Source organism: Dermacentor variabilis, chromosome 10 (assembly GCF_050947875.1).
Source record: "Dermacentor variabilis isolate Ectoservices chromosome 10, ASM5094787v1, whole genome shotgun sequence".
Lineage (NCBI taxonomy): Eukaryota > Metazoa > Arthropoda > Arachnida > Ixodida > Ixodidae > Dermacentor > Dermacentor variabilis.
The window spans coordinates 92,932,744-92,950,807 of record NC_134577.1 but is presented as its reverse complement, the minus strand read 5'-3'; the positions used below and the strand labels follow the sequence as shown (position 1 = coordinate 92,950,807).

The window sequence follows — 18,064 nt, the reverse complement described above, 5'->3', positions numbered from 1 at the left end:
TCCATGTGAGGGACGCATTAGCCGCGCGACGAACTAACTCTGCGGTGCATACCCAGTCATACATAACTAGTTACCCTATAGTTGGCGTCGAAGAAGTTTTTACGGAGAGCACCACATGTCCAGAGTTACGTACCCAGTTACCCAAGTTGGTCCGACGTATGGTTTCGAACCCGATTCCCCTAGCGTAGCAGCCCGGGGCTCTACCCATTTCCAAGTGACCCAAGTGGGCTGGAAAGAGGTTAGGCGCGGACATACATAAACACATACCGCAGACTGTGCCAAGTTCCGAAATAATGGTAATATCATTAAAATATGATAGTCGTAATATTAAGAGACGGGAACAGAGTTGTGCACATAAAGCAGTAAGCCGGTTTAGTCCACATTCAATAGATGAAAAGAAAGAAGTAGAGTTATCTAAGCCATGAAACAAAATGCATGCCAAGCTAAGGAAAATTCAGTCAACGAGGGCAAAGTTTTAGATAATTTAGTAAATTAGGAAATTTGCAGGCGTAGGACAGAATGAGACGACGAAAGGCGGGAGTGATTAGGAATCTCACTGAGTATAAATTCCGCGGCTGGTGCTGCCGCCACCGCCTCTGCTGCCTGCTGTGCACAAATATCTCGTAGGCCGTTGGATGATATAAGTACAAAATCATCAACGGACACTAGTGCACATTGTTTTATAGTCACAGTTCAAAACTTTATTTATGGCGTTGAATAGTGTGGTCATGCAATAATTAATGTCCGCTGTTTTCTTCGCCAGGCTTAACGCATTGTTCCTTGAACTGCTTTTTGCAATCCGTGTGTTGATGGTCGATGGTGCTGGCCAGTATCCATACTGTGCAGAAGGGGCTGCCTGCAAAGTAAAGAAACGAAGCAGTCAGACACCCAGGGGGCGCTGAATACACAAAAAAGTTATGTGCCATGCCGCACTAGAACCAGGGTGTAGTCGAGGTGCCGTCTTATAGCCCCGTTTTTTTTTTTTACGGAAAGAAGACTATTCGAATTGTAGTTAAAAATACTTGCATCCAAGGAAAGAAAGCTCAGAAATATTCTCCCGTCATTTGCTGACCGGTTGATATTCATAGACTCGTTAAGCCAATACTGAAACGGGCATCCAGCACAAAACAATGCCTTTGCAGTACTCGCACATTTTTGCGCTTAACAAACTCAGACATCGCATGTGAACCGTCTCACATTTTATTAAAATTCATGTCCACAATGTGATGAAGACGAGTGTATGGCAACCATGGAGGAAGGAAAAAGATAGGAGTAAGCATTACGTCACGCAGCGAGCCTTGGCAAGCGAACGCTCTTTGAAGCCACAGTGGCGGCGGCCCAACACGTCACCTCTCGCGTCGAGATCGCGGAGGAAATTCGAGATTTGCCGAGACGTTTGGTTACCTGTAGTTTTTATTCGGTGTGGTCGGCCGGCAGCTGCTAGCTGCTCAGATCATCATCATCATCATCATCAGCCTAGTTACGCCCACTGCAGGGCAAAGGCCTCTCCCATACGTCTCCAACTACCCCGGTCATGTACTAATTGTGGCCATGTTGTCCCTGCAAACGTCTTAATGTCATCCGCCCACCTAACTTTCTGCCGCCCCCTGCTACGCATCCCTTCCCTTGGAATCCAGTCCGTAACCCTTAGTGACCATCGGTTATCTTCCCTCCTCATTACATGTCCGGCCCATGCCCATTTCTTTTTCTTGATTTCAACTAAGATGTCGTTTACCCGCGTTTGTTGCCTCACCCAATCTGCTCTTTTCTTATCCCTTAATGTCACACCCATCATTCTTCTTTCCATAGCTCGTTGCGTCGTCCTCAATTTCAGCAGAACCCTTTTCGTAAGTCTCCAGGTTTCTGCCCCATATGTGAGTACTGGTAACACACAGCTGTTATACACTTTCCTTTTGAGGGATAGTGGCATCCTGCTGTTCATGATTTGAGAATGCCTGCCAAACGCACCCCAGCCCATTCTTATTCTTCTGGTTATTTCAGTCTCATGATCCGGATCCGTGGTCACTACCTGCCCTAAGTAGATGTAGTCCCTTACCCCTTCCAGTGCTTCGCTACCTATCGTAAACTGCTGTTCTCTTCCGAGCCTGTTAAACATTACTTTAGTTTTCTGCAGATTAATTTTCAGACCCACCCTTCTGCTTTGCCTCTCCAGGTCAGTGAGCATGCATTGCAATTGGTCTCCTGAGTTACTAAGCAAGGCAATATCATCAGCGAATCGCAAGTTGCTAAGGTATTCTCCATCAACTTTTATCCCCAATTCTTCCCACTCCAGGCCTCTGAATACCTCCTGTAAACATGCTGTGAATAGCATTGGAGATATAGTATCTCCCTGTCTGACGCCTTTCTTTATAGGGATTTTGTTGCTTTCTTTGTGGAGGACTACGGTGGCTGTGGAGCCGCTATAGATATCTTCCAGTATCTTTACATATGGCTCATCTACACCCTGATTCCGTAATGCCTCCATGACTGCTGAGGTTTCGACTGAATCAAACGCTTTCTCGTAATCAATGAAAGCTATATATAACGGTTGGTTATATTCTGCACATTTCTCTATCACTTGATTGATAGTGTGAATATGGTCTATTGTTGAGTAGCCTTTACGGAATCCTGCCTGGTCCTTTGGTTCACAGAAGTCTAAGGTGTTCCTGATTCTATTTGCGATTACCTTAGTAAATACTTTGTAGGCAACGGACAGTAAGCTGATCGGTCTATAATTTTTCAAGTCTTTGGCGTCCCCTTTCTTATGGATTAGGATTATGTTAGCGTTCTTCCAAGATTCCGGTACGCTCGAGGTTATGAGGCATTGCGTATACAGGGTGGCCAGTTTCTCTAGAACAATCTGACCACCATCCTTCAACAAATCTGCTGTTACCTGATCCTCCCCAGCTGCCTTCCCCCTTTGCATAGCTCCTAAGGCTTTCTTTACTTCTTCTGGCGTTACCTGTGGGATTTCGAATTCCTCTAGGCTATTCTCTCTTCCACTATCGTCGTGGGTGCCACTGGTACTGTATAAATCTCTATAGAACTCCTCAGCCACTTGAACTATCTCATCCATATTAGTAACGATATTGCCGGCTTTGTCTCTTAACGCACACATCTGATTCTTGCCTATTCCTAGTTTCTTCTTCACTGTTTTTAGGCTTCCTCCGTTCCTGAGAGCCTGTTCAATTCTATCCATATTATAGTTCCTGATGTCCGCTGTCTTACGCTTGTTGATTAACTTAGAAAGTTCTGCCAGTTCTATTCTAGCTGTAGGGTTAGAGGCTTTCATACATTGGCGTTTCTTGATCAGATCTTTCGTCTCCTGCGATAGCTTACTGGTTTCCTGTCTAACGGAGTTACCACCGACTTCTATTGCGCACTCCTTAATGGTTCCCATGAGATAGTCGTTCATTGCTTCAACACTAAGGTCCTCTTCCTGAGTTAAAGCCGAATACCTGTTCTGTAGCTTGATCCGGAATTCCTCTAGTTTCCCTCTTACCGCTAACTCATTGATTGCCTTCTTGTGTACCAGTTTCTTCCGTTCCCTCCTCAAGTCTAGGCTAATTCGAGTTCTTACCATCCTATGGTCACTGCAGCGTACCTTGCCGAGTACGTCTACATCTTGTATGATGCCAGGGTTCGCGCAGAGTATGAAGTCGATTTCATTTCTAGTCTCACCATTCGGGCTCCTCCACGTCCACTTTCGACTAACCCGCTTGCGGAAAAAGGTGTTCATTATCCGCATATTATTCTGTTCTGCAAACTCTACTAATAATTCTCCTCTGCTATTCCTAGAGCCTATGCCATATTCCCCCACTGACTTGTCTCCAGCCTGCTTCTTGCCTACCCTGGCATTGAAGTCGCCCATCAGTATAGTGTATTTTGTTTTGACTTTACCCATCGCCGATTCCACTGCTCAGATGGAGGTTATTTATTCTATGTGGAGGCCTCCGTAGCTGTTCATGCTTCTCTTGCCTGTATCTCTGGCCGCATTTTTCTCTGGATGCTTGTTTCGCTTCGGTCGTTTCCTGCAAGGCACGTGTTCTGCACTTTGGGCGAGTTGTGAGAGGTTCACAATCCAACGTCCGCGCATTTAGGCTACAGGTTATATACTTCGGCCGAAGTAAACTGACCGTTGTGAGCGATAATAAGCGATATGTATTCATCACATTTTTGACTGAGGCAATGCCCGTGTGTACTTTGCCCTGTTATGCGAGCATTATTGATTTGCATCGTCACTGGATTAGTGGCATCTTACGCATGAGGGTAACACAGTGGAGCTTATTGCCTCAGATGACGTTGACTCCCGCAAGAAACGGTGAGTTGCATTTGCTAAGTACATGCTATGCTGTTCTTTCCTGAAACGTGGTGCGTTGTCAATTTATCTGCTCCCAAGAAGAGCAGCAGCAACTGCAAACAGCACTTGTTCCAGCTTTTGGCGTTTGAGATCGATATGCGCGGCCGGGTCATGCGGTCTCCGTTATGTTCCCAAGCACTGGCCCTGCTTCTAACACTGCGTATTGTGAACACGAACAAGCAGTAGGTCATCGGACGCATACGATCTTATTACAAAAAAATATGAGGCTTTACGAGCCACAACCACGATCTCATTATGAGGCACACCGCAGTGGAGGACTCTAGAATAATTTTGGCCACTCGGAGTTCTTTAATGTACACCTAAATCTAAGTACACGGGTGCTCTCGCATTTCGCCCCCCTCGAAATGCGGCTGCCGTGGTCGGGATTAGATCCCGCGATCTCGTGCTTAGCAGCCGAACACCACAGCCACTAAGCAACCACGGCGGGTAAAACACAACATGCTTCGGTGAACGAAAGAGAAGAGTGCACTCAAATTCAAACTAAACTTTGCTTTATCTCTTACACGAGAACTGACCAGCTTACAAAACAGTTCTTAGCTTCCCTGTATAAGTGGAGGATATGCGTGATTAGCTTCTGAAATGACAACAGACATTACTATGCAATTTACTGCGATACGAACCGCAGCGCACACTTACCGCAAGAGCAGTCAGCAGTGTAGCAACGCCGCGCACCTTTCGGAGAGGCCTGCAACATTTGCCTTCAACTTCAGACACGTTTGAGAGGCATTCTCTCTGATGCGGCTCGCCAAACGGACACGCATAGCGCAACACTGCGATTCGACGCCACAATCCATAAACTTCAGCGCGGCATTACGCGAAAGTGCCGCGGTGGTATCTATGGTTTTGTTTACTTGAAGAGCTTCAAATGGTTTTGAATGTGTATCAAAAAAAAAAAATCAACCAGGAATACTAAAACCTATCGCGCGCTCTGACGCGCTCACTTGTTGGGCCACCACAACGGATTCAGTCGTGTTGCCGGCATGCTCCCTCCTATATTTCCTTCCTCCATGATGGCAACCATGGCATCACGAGGACTGTACGGCAACTACTCTATAAGGATGATGGCATGACGGCGATCGTATAACGAGACTAGAATAAAGGTGGAATGATGACGACGGAACGACCACGGCAGCATCACGATGAGGGTGTGACAAATGCATGATGAAGCCTGTATAACGACGATGACATGTAACGACGTCACGATTACGAGTGAATGACGGCAGCATGATTACAATGAAACCACAAAGGCGGGCTGACTTCGATGGAACGGCGAAGGTGGCATGACGACGGTGGCGTGACGAGGACTGTACGACGACAATAACAAGGCAACGACTGCATAATGAGACTCGGATGACATTGACTAGATAACGACGATGGCGGAAGAAGGCGTGACGACGTCTGTATGATGACCATGGCATGGCGATGACGGTGTGACGATGACAGCAAGACGCCAACGCGTGACAATGATGATGCATACCCAGTGGCATAACGACATACTCTGTGGCTAACACGTGGCAGCACATACTCATGGGAACTCTAAACTGAGCTATCTCAGGGATCAGCCATTTACTGTGGATGGTGCCAACGGCCCAAAACTTAAAGAAACTGAAAAAACTAAGAAAACTAAGAAAACTAAGAAAAACTAAGAAAATTAAGAAACTAAGAAAACTAAGAAAACTAAGAAAACTAACTCTTTAAAAGCTCTGTCTTTCCACTTCACCACCGGAGACTCCATATACGTGCATGAAGTTGTAGAACTAAATTTGTAAGCGCCCAAGACCATAAGATGTACTCGAACAAGATCTTCCTTAACAGGAAGCTTTATCTCCGGTGCTCCTATCTAAATACATGTGAAAGGAGAATTCGTTTTTCTCGGCAACCACTGCACCAGAATTGAGGAGGTTTGTTGTATTTAAAAGAAAAACTTAAAATCTAGTGACTTGGTTTCGAATTTTCGATTTAGGCAATAAATTTTTTTATTAAAAAGTGGCAAAATTCGGAAAATTTCAGAAAATGGAACTATCAATTTTACAACTCTGTACCTCAGCACTGAAAAATGATATCATATTTCTGTGAATTGCATCTATAGCACATCTACAGCGGAAAAATTGGTATGTTACACATGAATCTCAAAAAATTTAGTAATATGGAAATACAGCTTTTGTAGAACCCTTGTACGCAAAGTAACAAATTCACGTAAGATAGAAACATAATGACATAATGGATTTGTCCGCTTTCAATGATCTAGTGGATAGCGTTTAGAACAGTGATATCTGTTCTTGATGCAGAGCTATTAATTTGTAAACTTCGTGCTTCTTTTGTCAAACTTCCGAATTTTTGAATATCTTTTAAACAAAATTCAAGCTCTAAATCGAAATTCCACTTCCAGCAATCACTAGAATTTAACATTCTTTTTCAAATACAACAAATGTTGTTAAAATTGGTCCAGAGCTTAACTCAGAAAGACGTCCTTGCGTTTTACGTGTATTTGAATAGGCCGCCTCGGAGTTGGGCCCGAGCTAAAGCTTCTTGATGTTGAAGTGTGGATGCGCCGTTAGACAAGTGTAGATTTCTTAGGTATACTTTGTGGCGCAAAATACATTTCTTGAAAAGGGACAGAAGAAAGGGAGACTGTGAAGCGCTTCACTGGCGCTTTACTGTCTCCCTTTCTTCTGTCCCTTTTCAAGAAAAGTATTTTGCGCCACAAAGTATACCTAGGAAATCTAAGCACCAACTTGCCCAAGAAGAACTTTAGACAAGTGTAGGTTTTGCGCGTAAAGCCCTTGTAGCACCCTTAAAATGACATAGAGTTATTCCAATTCTGCAATCAGTCCTGCGCGATTAGTCAACTTTTCTGGACCACCCCCACATCACCTGTCTGTCACGCGGCGTCACCAACATCGCGATAGCTTCCCATCTGATATGACGTGTAGACACTGATTATGCATGATTTTACCGAACAAAAGAAAAATCTTTATTTATGATTCGGCGTCTTTTTGCTATTAGCCCTCAGCTATTGTTCAAAAGTTTTCGGGCTGCGCCCACTTCACCTGCCCGTCACCCGACGTCACAAAACTGCAAGAACTCACCGCGTAAAAGTGACGTGTACGCGTTAAAGATGCAATTATATGCCGAACAAAACAGAATTTTCTTCTGAATAGCCGCAAGCTTCCCCGTTTCGAAAAGAATGAAAGATGGCTGCCGCCGATCGCTCATGCATTGGCTACTCGGCCGGGGAGTATAGATTTATTTGCGTATAATAAAACCTTTCGCGTGACCGTGTGACGTTTTCGAGAACTTTCGGCACGTTTATGACCTCATTCTAACAGCTCTTTTTTGCTAAGGATCCGCTTTAACGTCATTCTTAAGCTTCCATTGCATGCCACCGCGATTTTCGACCAGCCACCGCAAGCTAAGTAAAAGAAAGCGGACCAATCGCAGATGCCGGCCCGACCCTTTTCATCCGGTTATCGATTTTCAGTACAGTGACTCGGCCCCATCGAATCCCTCTCCAGTTGGGCATGCTTCTAGCCTCTTCTGAGCCAATTAGATAAGACAAGCCGCTCAGCGTAGGCAATGTTATTCGTTTTTCAAGCAAACAAAAGTGACCTCCTATAAATGAGGAGAGCGTTTGATTGGTCTGCTGAGACAACCCTGCGGGTGTCCGTCCGATGCTTGCGTCGGCAGTAACGCAAATTTGACGTCAGGAGTTCGGAATAAAAATATATATGAATATTTTTACGTTATAGAGCCCCTGGTATGCAATACATATTCATGCGTAGAAAAGATTATGTGAAACAGTGAAAAACCACACACAAAAAAAGACTCATGATATCCATATCCAGTCACAGTCGCCCGCTACGCACGCATGCCTCTTTCAAGAATTTCATTTCTTTACTAGATAGTGCTACCGATCACTTACTGACACCCGCGCACTGTTCGCTGGCCATTTTAGTTCCCTCGCTACGCGTGTTTGTTTGTTGCTAAGCTCGAAAATCATTGTGGTCCGCTCGAAGTGCGGGGTACAGCAAGACGTGCCCGAACACCGAAAAAAAAAAACTTCCTTTCGATTACACCTAATATTTGCGTGCTCGCGCATTAGCTCATTGAAGCATCTGCCCGTCTGGCCTACATAACAAGCGCCACAAGAGCTAACGATTCCTGTATACAACTTGTATAGAGGCCGAAAACGTGGTTCTTTGCTCCACGTTACACTGATTTCTGCATTTCTTCAGAGGTGAAATATTCCTCGCCTGTCGAAACAACTTGAGTGGTGCGGTAAAGAAAACTAGAACGTCCAAGTCCTGTCCTATCTCCTTCTGACGTTGGGAAACACGATGACTGTACGGGATCACGGCGACCTTCGCGCGCTTCACAGCCTTCGTTTCAGCGCCCCAATCACGATCACTGCCTTGGTGTTTGCTTTTCTTGCGAATAGCCTCAGCTACATTAGACTAGCTGCGGTTCTGGGTAGCCTGCTGCTTTGAGACGTTCCGCGTACGTGCACTGAAAAGGTGGTTGGGAGGCATGCTATTTGTACCAAATTTCATTAGGACATATATACTATAGAGACACTACAATTTATACCACATTCTAAACACAAATTTCAATTTGCGGTATGTTATGTATTTTTTGGCTCTTTTATCTGTGCTATTGATCAGGCTTCCCACTCGTGCGCTTTCCCTACAGGCTTCCTCCAAATGGAATGCAGCCGCCGTGGTCAGTAATGAAGCACGTGACCTCGTACTCAACCGCGCAACGTGATAGCCACGGAACCACTGCAGCGAGTTAATTTTTTCACGGAGTTCTGCAGGTGAAGCGTAGGCGCCGTATATCGTCAGCGCCAATTCAAATGGTAACACTAACGAGCGCATTTTATGCGTAATTACACGAAAGTGTGACGTCTAATCGCTCGGACACGAGTGGGCATGAAGTACTCCCTTGTGCACGTTTTGGGGTCTGAAATTGCCCACTCTAACGACAGCAAGTGAAAGTGGAAACGAAATAATGCATTGGGGGGTAGTTTGGGAATTCGAGCGGGGACCTGTTTGTCTTTAAATCATGTACGGTTTCTTGTTACCATTATAAAGTAGTATAGGCAAACTTGCTTACGTTAAAATGAAGAACTTCTGTTTTTAAAGGACCCTCCCTGGTGTTCAAGACATGCGAGCACTTTTTATGCTTGATATTACTTACAATTAGTAATCGGGATGCGAGAACGACATTTTCACAATGTCATTGAATGCGTTCATTGTGAAAAAATCACAGTTTCGAGATGACTAGCGGTTTGTCAAAGAACCATACTTCTACGTGGCACAAAGGCAGCTTGACTTCTATTGAAAGCGACAGTGGAGGAGAGGCGATATGATCCGCATATTCATATATGCCGATGATTTGTCTGACAGAGTCAGTAGAGAGTGGCTGACGAACACGTCAGCCTGGTGCATGTTGCAAAACGCCTGAATAATAGGCTACCAGATAACCACTTATTAGCAAAATGAACTTCATATAAGAAAGGTGGCTCGCACCCACAGCGTCAAATATGCGCTTGCAAACGTAACTGACCTCGCTAAAATAACATGCTCTTGCTTTTGTAACCTACACAAATATTACACCTTCTGCATTCGCAGATCTGTTGGTTCCAACTTCTTAGAAATGAGTGGTCAACAGTTGTCATTTCCAATATTACCAAAATAATTCTGCCTTAAACATGCTATGACAAGGCAAGCGCTATCTTGGGACGAGGATGCTAACCATTAGATTTCTAGCTGGTTAAAAAAAAGAAGCGGTCTTCACGCCTCACCGTGGTAAGAGGCTATCAAAAGGGAGAAGGAGTTTAGTGGTGTAGGATGTTTGAGGCTTTTGGTATTAGGTGCACAGGTGAAGACAGTGTCAGCGACCGTTGATTCAGGTAAGAATGAGGGGTGGCCAATCTGTCCTCTTTTAAGTGTCGCTATATAAGTGAGAATACGCATCTTAAGGAAAGAAGTATATCAGAACTTGCCTTTGCCTTTTGTTTTAGGGGGCGACTGGGACACAAATCATCTGTTTAACATTTTAAATGCTTTCTTACTTTCAAATAATTTGTTCTTAAGCATACACTATAGAGAAGAATGATTTCAGCTGTTTTAGTAGTACACCCTTCCACAATTCCTAAAACAAGCTATCATTACTTTAGAAGAAGCTAGAAAAGACGCAAAACCGAGACATGGGTGGCGGTGCTGCCTAGAAATTTCCGTACGAGAAGGCCGTAACATCATAAATTTTGAAGCCGTCTTCTATGCATAGTTTATTAGCAAAAATGGATTACATTGTATTGTAAAAAAGCCAAAGACAGAACATATAAATTTTCAAGTATTTTACTAAACCACAATGGGCAAAATGCAAAAAAAAAAAACAAGCCGTTGTTATTCGTGACGTCACACTAATGTCTACAGCCTGGGATTCCGATGCGAAATTTAAAGAAATAAATCTTTGAGGATGATTTCTTCTGCTCATATTCTACATATTGTCGCAAAATTAACGATTATAGTCATTTTAAAGAACACTTTATTAAGCTAACTTTTTAAGTCTTTCCGTTAAGTGCCCCTTTTATGTGCCATCTTTTTCCATTACTTTTCTTTGGTCCGACCCTCTGGAGAGTTGACAGTAATGGATGTGTTTCCAAAGTCTAGTGATAATACAGTACAAAAAATCTAAAGATGTCCTTACCACTTGATGTCTTTAATAGCACGCAGCTTTCGCTAGCGTAAGAAATGCTGTATGTCCCTTCGATCATCTGTCCAAAATCGTTTGTTGCTGTAAAATCAAATTTTATGGTAAGTATTTTCTTATAAGTGCAATACGCCATTCAATGGAGTAGATTTTTGATGAGATTTGTTGCTTTTTACGGCGAAGCTACTATTGCGACAGCAGAAGCGCTCGAAAAACGTTATATACCATTGCTCATAGTTTTCAGAAGAAAGTACATAACTCACAAAGTTTAATGTGATGTGTGTTTCGTCTTCTAGACCAGTTTCACTCGCCCTCAGGGGGTACTGCAGTAAACGGCCACCTTTATATAACCAGCTGTCTCAACGATAAATCAGTTGTTCGCCTCAGTACCGAGCTGCTTCCCTGTCTCGTTCTTACGGCCGCCATCCCGACGTGTCTTCCTCACTATATCCCGACACCGGCCTCCATGGCTGCCGCAAAGACACCACATTTATATCATGCGAAAAAGTGGCAAACAATGAGAGAAATATGCAGGCGAATTTTGAAGCTTGTGTCTCAATCAGGGGAGAAATGAAAATCCTAGAAACCTCATTTCGGGGCCGTTTAGAGGCGTTATACGAAACGCTTCAAAATTTTCTAAGCTTACCTGAGCGGACTAAAAGCAGCAGGGATATTATAGTTTCGGAAAGTGTGGGGCATTCAATGGCTGAAGTGAACCGAAAGTGTGTAGGTTATTCATGTGTATTGAAAAAAATATGCGGTAGAACGCTTCTCACGAAGACTGTCGACGATCATGCGTTTAGCCCTTCATAAACATAGCGATGCAACGTAATGCCGCCGTCGAAACGAGTTATGCATGAGGCGTGTACTAAAGCGGCACTCCTCTTTCGCACTTCTCTAAGAACACTGGATGCCATCTAGCGTCACCACCACGAAGCATGCACGTGACCTCGGAGATTCAGGACGCGCCCGTGCGTGCGAACATTAAGAAACGTGTCATGCGACAACCGGACTCCTCTCTCGTTCTTCTTTCTGTATACGCTGCGCCATATAGCGGCACTGCCGACAAGTCAGCTCATGGCCTCCGAGACGAAAAAAGTGGCGTGCCAGTGCCTGCGAACGATGATAATTGTTCCCTCACTAGCCGCACACTCAGTGGCACGTACTCAGAGACCCAAGTTGGTGAGACGTTCCCTGAAAAACAGCTCATACCAAGTGCGCCGCTCGCTAAACGTTGGCGTGAAAGGTGTTCATCGGAAAGCGACACCTACCCAATGCACTTGTGGACGATCCTGCGTCGGATTGCTGTCCTTGAGGAACCTCTGTGACGTGGGTTCGATTCTACTCAGCATCGACGAAATTTAAAGAATCTTTTTGGTCATTGTAGAGGGGCACATTCCTAGTTCCACATACCTAGTTAACCAAGTTGGTGTCAAAGATTTTTATTGAAGAGCTGCGCACACCTACTGGCTTGTGCCTATTCATTGAAGTCCAGTACACACCGAGTGACACATACTCAGTGCTCTAAGTCGCCGTCAGAGTTTCTATGAAGAGCGCTACATACCTAGTACCGCATCTACAGTGACCCATGGCGGCGCGAAGGAGGTTCGTTGAAAAGCGCCACATATGTACACATTGCCACATCTTCAGTGACCCAAGTTGGTCCGGCGGTTGGTTTCGAACCCCGTTTCCTTAGCACAACATGCCCGATGCGCCAGCTATTCGACCATGGTGTCATTGCACAGATTTTTTTTCACCGTAGTCGGCTCTTTAACGTGGTGAATACAGACCAATTCAGGACAAAAAATATGAAGCGTATACTCTTTGTCGCACACAACACAAACAATGCTTTATATCAATTCACTGACATATCAAAACTGGTAGCAAACACTAATATACATTACTGTAAAGTATGCAGTCTCTAACTAGTCTGCAAACTACAGAATTATGTCGTCAAAGTTCACACATCGCCATGTGATTCAGTGTGGGGCATCGGTCGAGGTCACGGCTGGAATGGTGCAGATGACGAGTGGGCTGCTGAGGTACCCTAGCTGGAGTTGCGAGGCGAGACGACGTGGTACGACGGGGCATGAGCGTAAGCCAGGAGAGAAATTCATAATCATAGAGGCTGTGGTCTGTGCTCCCACAGACATGCATCAAGGTCAATGGTCGAGCCGTCGGCTCAGGAGCAAAAGGCCTAGGCAGGAGCCCGGGCCCACTGTCCGACAGGTTGTTTCTACCGCCGCCGCTGCCTTCTTCTTTCGGCTTCCTCTCTAACAAGGGCACCGTTCCCGCATTCCAAGCTCGCGCCACGAGGGTCTCCAGCGTTTTTTCCTTCTCCCTTTTCCGGCTGCCATTGCAAGATTGTGCTCACGCTTTCATGGTCGTCGTTCTCCTCTTCGCCTTTCTTTTGAACCACAGCACGTGCACCTCATGACACATGAACTACAGTGATCCAAGTAGGCGGGAAAATGATTAGAGACAGATATATACATATACAGTTAGGCCCTTGAAAGTGCGCGAAGTGCCCTAAGAATGCTAACGCAATAATAATTAGTGAATACTCGTCTTCAAGCAAGCTTTCTGCGTTGACAAATTCATGGAGTTGCTTTTGGCCAGTGTGCGCGGCTAACTATGCACGACATGATGCTTATATTCCGTTAAAAATGTAGGTTGTATATAGTCTTCGTAGATAGTCCCTTGTTCAAGCGTTTCAGAATATCGCTGCCGTTATCCGCGATGCTTCCAAGGGTCATAAGACAACGGCAAAAGAGGCCAACTTTCAGCACCTTTCAGCAGTTTTCAGCTATGGTTTCCTATGTGCCGAGGCAACTAGGAGTTAGAAAAGAACAACATGCTGCAGAATAGCGGGGAACGTCAAATGCAATATGTCCCGAAATACTCACATTAGCACCTTAAGTAGGATCGCTAGAAATATTTACTGAGCCCTCGTTTTTTTGGATTTTTCTATGCATGATACGAGGAATGCACTTTGTTAATCCGCTGCTCTCGATTAACTACACAAGCTACCTTACGTATATTCAACAAAGCTCTGGGGGAGATGTCGGTCAAAGCGTCATTAAAAATTCATTTATATGGCCAAACTATGGATATTTGCAGTAAATTACGTATGCAAAACGTTCATGAGTATATTTTACGAGCAGCGCAATCTTTTGCCAACTGCCAAGACGTGGAAACAAATGACAGCTAAACGAAGTTCAGCAGACATAGAGGCAACTCAATCTCAAATTTGTGAGGCAAGTTTAACGCAGGGGAATACATTACTGCGTTTGTGAAATTTACTTTAGCAAGTGTTTACGAGTAAAAGTGTCCACCGCTTTAAACTACGTTTCCCTATATTAAAAAAACTGTGTTAGAAAAAAGTTTAATTTTGTAGAAATGTGAAGCATACAAACTGCAATGTTTGCCAAAATTTTCATGTTCTTGGCTTGTCTAGGAGAGTTAAAAATAATTCTTGCATCCGCGATTAGTTTTAAATGCGTTATAGGACGTTTGTCTAGTGTCCTCGGTGGAATAAATGAGACAACTTCTTCATGTTCAGTGACAGTAAGTGCAAAGTAAGGGCAAATTTGTCGGAAAGATTGAAAGTAAGTCGGAGGAAATGGGGCCTCGGCAAGAAATTACGTATGCAAGTGCTCTCGGGGAGAGAGAGAGAGAGATGCAAATGAGAGAAAGGCAGGGAGGTTAACCAGACTTAAAACCTCCGGTTTGCTACCCTGCACTAGGGGAAGGGAAAGGGGAAGTAAAGACGGAAAGAAGAGCGTGACAAAAACAAAAGCGTGAGAAAAAAAATATGAAAAGGGATGAAATGGGGTCCTTATAGTCTTTCTAATAGGCCACTGTCACGTAGAAAAGTCAACAAAGCCTTGACCGACTTTTGCTGCGACGACAGTTCACGTCGGCATTCCAAAACTGACTGTTCTGAAAGTGGCCTGTCGTCAAGGCGTGCCAACGTGGTCGCTAGTGACAGCCGGTGCGCGCTGTATTGAGGACAGTGGCAGAGCACGTGTTCGATGGTCTCCTCGCCGCCGCAGTGTCTGCAAGCCGCGCTGTCGTCCATACCGACTCGGAAGGCGAAGGATCTTGTGTAGGCGACACGGGCGTTATGAAAGGGTCTAACGGAATGTGCATAGTTAGCCTCTTGATCCGGCAGAAAGAAAAATGTCGCTAAGAGCAGATTTGGTTGAAGTTAGTGGAATGACATGGCAAATATTTCTGCAAGGTTAAACAGTTGTGGATAAAATACAGCTTTGAAAAAAATCTAATTGAATCGTTAGAAAGTGCCGTACGGCCGCTATCATCTAAGTTTCCAAACATGACGACCTAGCTGCAGGTTACAGCATGTTTATATTTAGCAGATTGGGGGCCCTGCTAAGTGAAATTTGTGACAATATTTTCACATTGATTGCTTAGCTCGAAGCGTCGCCGGTATTTACTGAGCACTCGTTCTCTATTTCTTAATTTCATGAGATCATCCGATTTTCGTAGTTGGTTTTTGTGGTGTACTCGGTGACGTAAAAAGGGCATATCTCTTTTATATTTACGAGCTGATAAACAAGGATAGCGTCCATTGCAAAAAATACTATCAGTCACAAGTCACTTTTGTTCCGAAAGAGACGTACCCATTTCTCCTCTGTGTCTACTTGACGGCAGAAGATAACAAAGGAGAAAAGGACATCGATGAGCGTGCTTCCCCAGAAATACGACTACGTGCTTTAAACGGGCTAGTGGCGGGGTTGCTTCTACACTTGACTGCGTTAATTCGACTGCCTAGTGTTTTGCTATGCGGTAGTACGTCATCAATAACAAAAGAGAAACGCACGCCTAGATAAAATAAGAGTGTTGCAACATGAACTGCGTCAAAGAAGTTAGTTCTGAGTAAACGGACGGAATAAGCGCAAAGCTATAATGGAAGAAGAAAAGAGGAAAACTCGGAGAATGAGATTATTACTGGGAACATTAGATTGTGCTTGTGAGCCAACCATCTTCAGCTTACTTGTCTTAGCGACGGCATTAGTCATCGGTAAGTTATCGCGGCACTCCCGTATACGCTCTGCTGCAACATCTGGGAGTTCAAACATTCGCTACGAGCAAACGCCGCTCATAATACTCGTATCAAGCGAAGCAATAATGGTTTGAGAATCGTATGGGGGTGGACGGAAAGCGTTTAGCCGTCCCTTCATTGTATCATAGTCTCTTCGTAGTGAATGTTAGGCTTCACCATTCAAACTGGAGAGAAAATCACGCAGATACCATTCACACGGGGAATCAGTGCTGTGCGAAGCGTAACATTTCCAGTTATTGGCTTGATGTATAACTGATTATGTGGCCCTATTGATAGAGCATCCGGCTGTAAGCTAAAATGGGCAGGTTATAATCACACCTCTCTAAAGTGCTTTCTTTTGATTGAAGACTCCCCAAACTAGGAGGGACAGGAACCTAGCTACTGCAATGTCCTGCAAAGAGGCACAAAGTGTGTTGCACTAGAACTCACATGTTCACTCACATCCCACCACTGATCGGCGTTCATGTAATCAACAAAAATATGACAGTGTCAGCGTGAGGCGTGAGACAGCGCTCGAGTGTTAGTGTAGTTATATCAGTGCCCTTTCTCAACCATACGCCGTAAGACAGTGTTGGTTACTCCGCCTTCAGCTATAAACAAAAACATGCCCAACATTCACAAGGGGGCCTATCTCTTGCAGAACGTTTCACGTCTACAAGCATGGTCAGGAGACCCAGCGGTATAGGCTATGCACCTGCGTAGTGCAAGAGCTTAAATACTAAGTGGCTACTCGCCATCACGTGAACCGACCTCAAAAAAAAAGCCAGTCAGTCGTACGAAGGACATAATATTTTGATTCTAAATAGTTATCGAAATTAGAGTTCTATACACATCGACCATGGCAAATGCAGGATGGGACGTATTGGCAAACACGTTTTGTATCACCACAAGACACGTAGTCATGCGGCACGACTGCAGGAAACCGATTTACAGCGGCAATTACTCCAGAGGTTGTATCTTTCCGCCTGTTAATGCATTCTTTATTTGGAAGTCTTGAGCTCGGAAGGAATTAAGGTTCTGGCGATCTTTTAGGGAAGGACATCATGGTTCTCCAGTAGACAACCGTACTCGGGGGCAGATTTTTTGGCAGTGCAGGGAAAGCTATGGACCGAAGCGTAGAGTCTCCTCACGCGTTAAGAAAAAGTTTCCTCAATTCATTATTAATTTTCATGTTTCCCATCTCAAGTAAATTGTATTTGATTTATTATGATGCTAAGAATGCTATGAGAAGCCGCACATGATACATTAAAACTATTCTACTCTTTGAAAAAGAATTCCTTACACTTATTTACCTTTTATTTCTCGGTTTCCGCAACATTTTAAAAGCACCTGTTCTGTACAGTAAACAGGGTGCAGGCTCACGGACAATGGAGCTGAGGAGCGCGTTTGTAGACATGTCTGATAAAAAACTTTGCTGATGACATAGTTCTCAGAAAAGTATGAAATGTAGATATGACCTTTTAAGCGGTAAAATCAATATTTCGTCAAATTTTAGTAAGCACCCAGGAATAATTTGGAGGATGCGAGGACGAGCAAAAGCAGTACACAGCGTGTAAATAAAACCGAAACCGGCACCGAAAGCAGCTGCTAGCTGCCGCACAACTCGGCAAGTAACATGTGGATATCCGCCCCCCTCTAGCCTTCGCTTCACTGCCAAGTTGTCCCCGAGTGTAAGCTTGCTTCTTCGGCCCATGTCACTTAATTCTATCATACCTACCCAAATATTTGCAGGTTTCATGAACGAACGCATAGAGTAACTTAGCCTCCAGATTTCTAGATGCGCAAGCAGAATCATAGTGTGCCCAGAATCATCATAATCATAATCATAATAACCATCATCATTATCAGCCTATCTTATGCCCACTGCAGGACGAAGGCCTCTC

At 44.4% G+C, this 18,064-nt stretch overlaps 1 protein-coding gene across 1 annotated transcript in view; it reads right to left on the bottom strand.

The window, feature by feature from the left end:
- Positions 1-691: 691 nt before the first annotated feature.
- Positions 692-18,064, bottom strand: part of LOC142559661 (uncharacterized) — a 50,488-nt gene continuing 33,115 nt past the window's right edge. Inside the window, exons 5-6 of the mRNA XM_075671230.1 lie at positions 11,093-11,179; positions 692-856 (exon numbers count right to left, since the gene is read on the bottom strand). Coding sequence (XP_075527345.1) covers positions 738-856; positions 11,093-11,179 — 206 coding nt within the window. The 3' untranslated portion in view covers positions 692-737. The remainder of the gene's footprint in view (positions 857-11,092; positions 11,180-18,064) is intronic.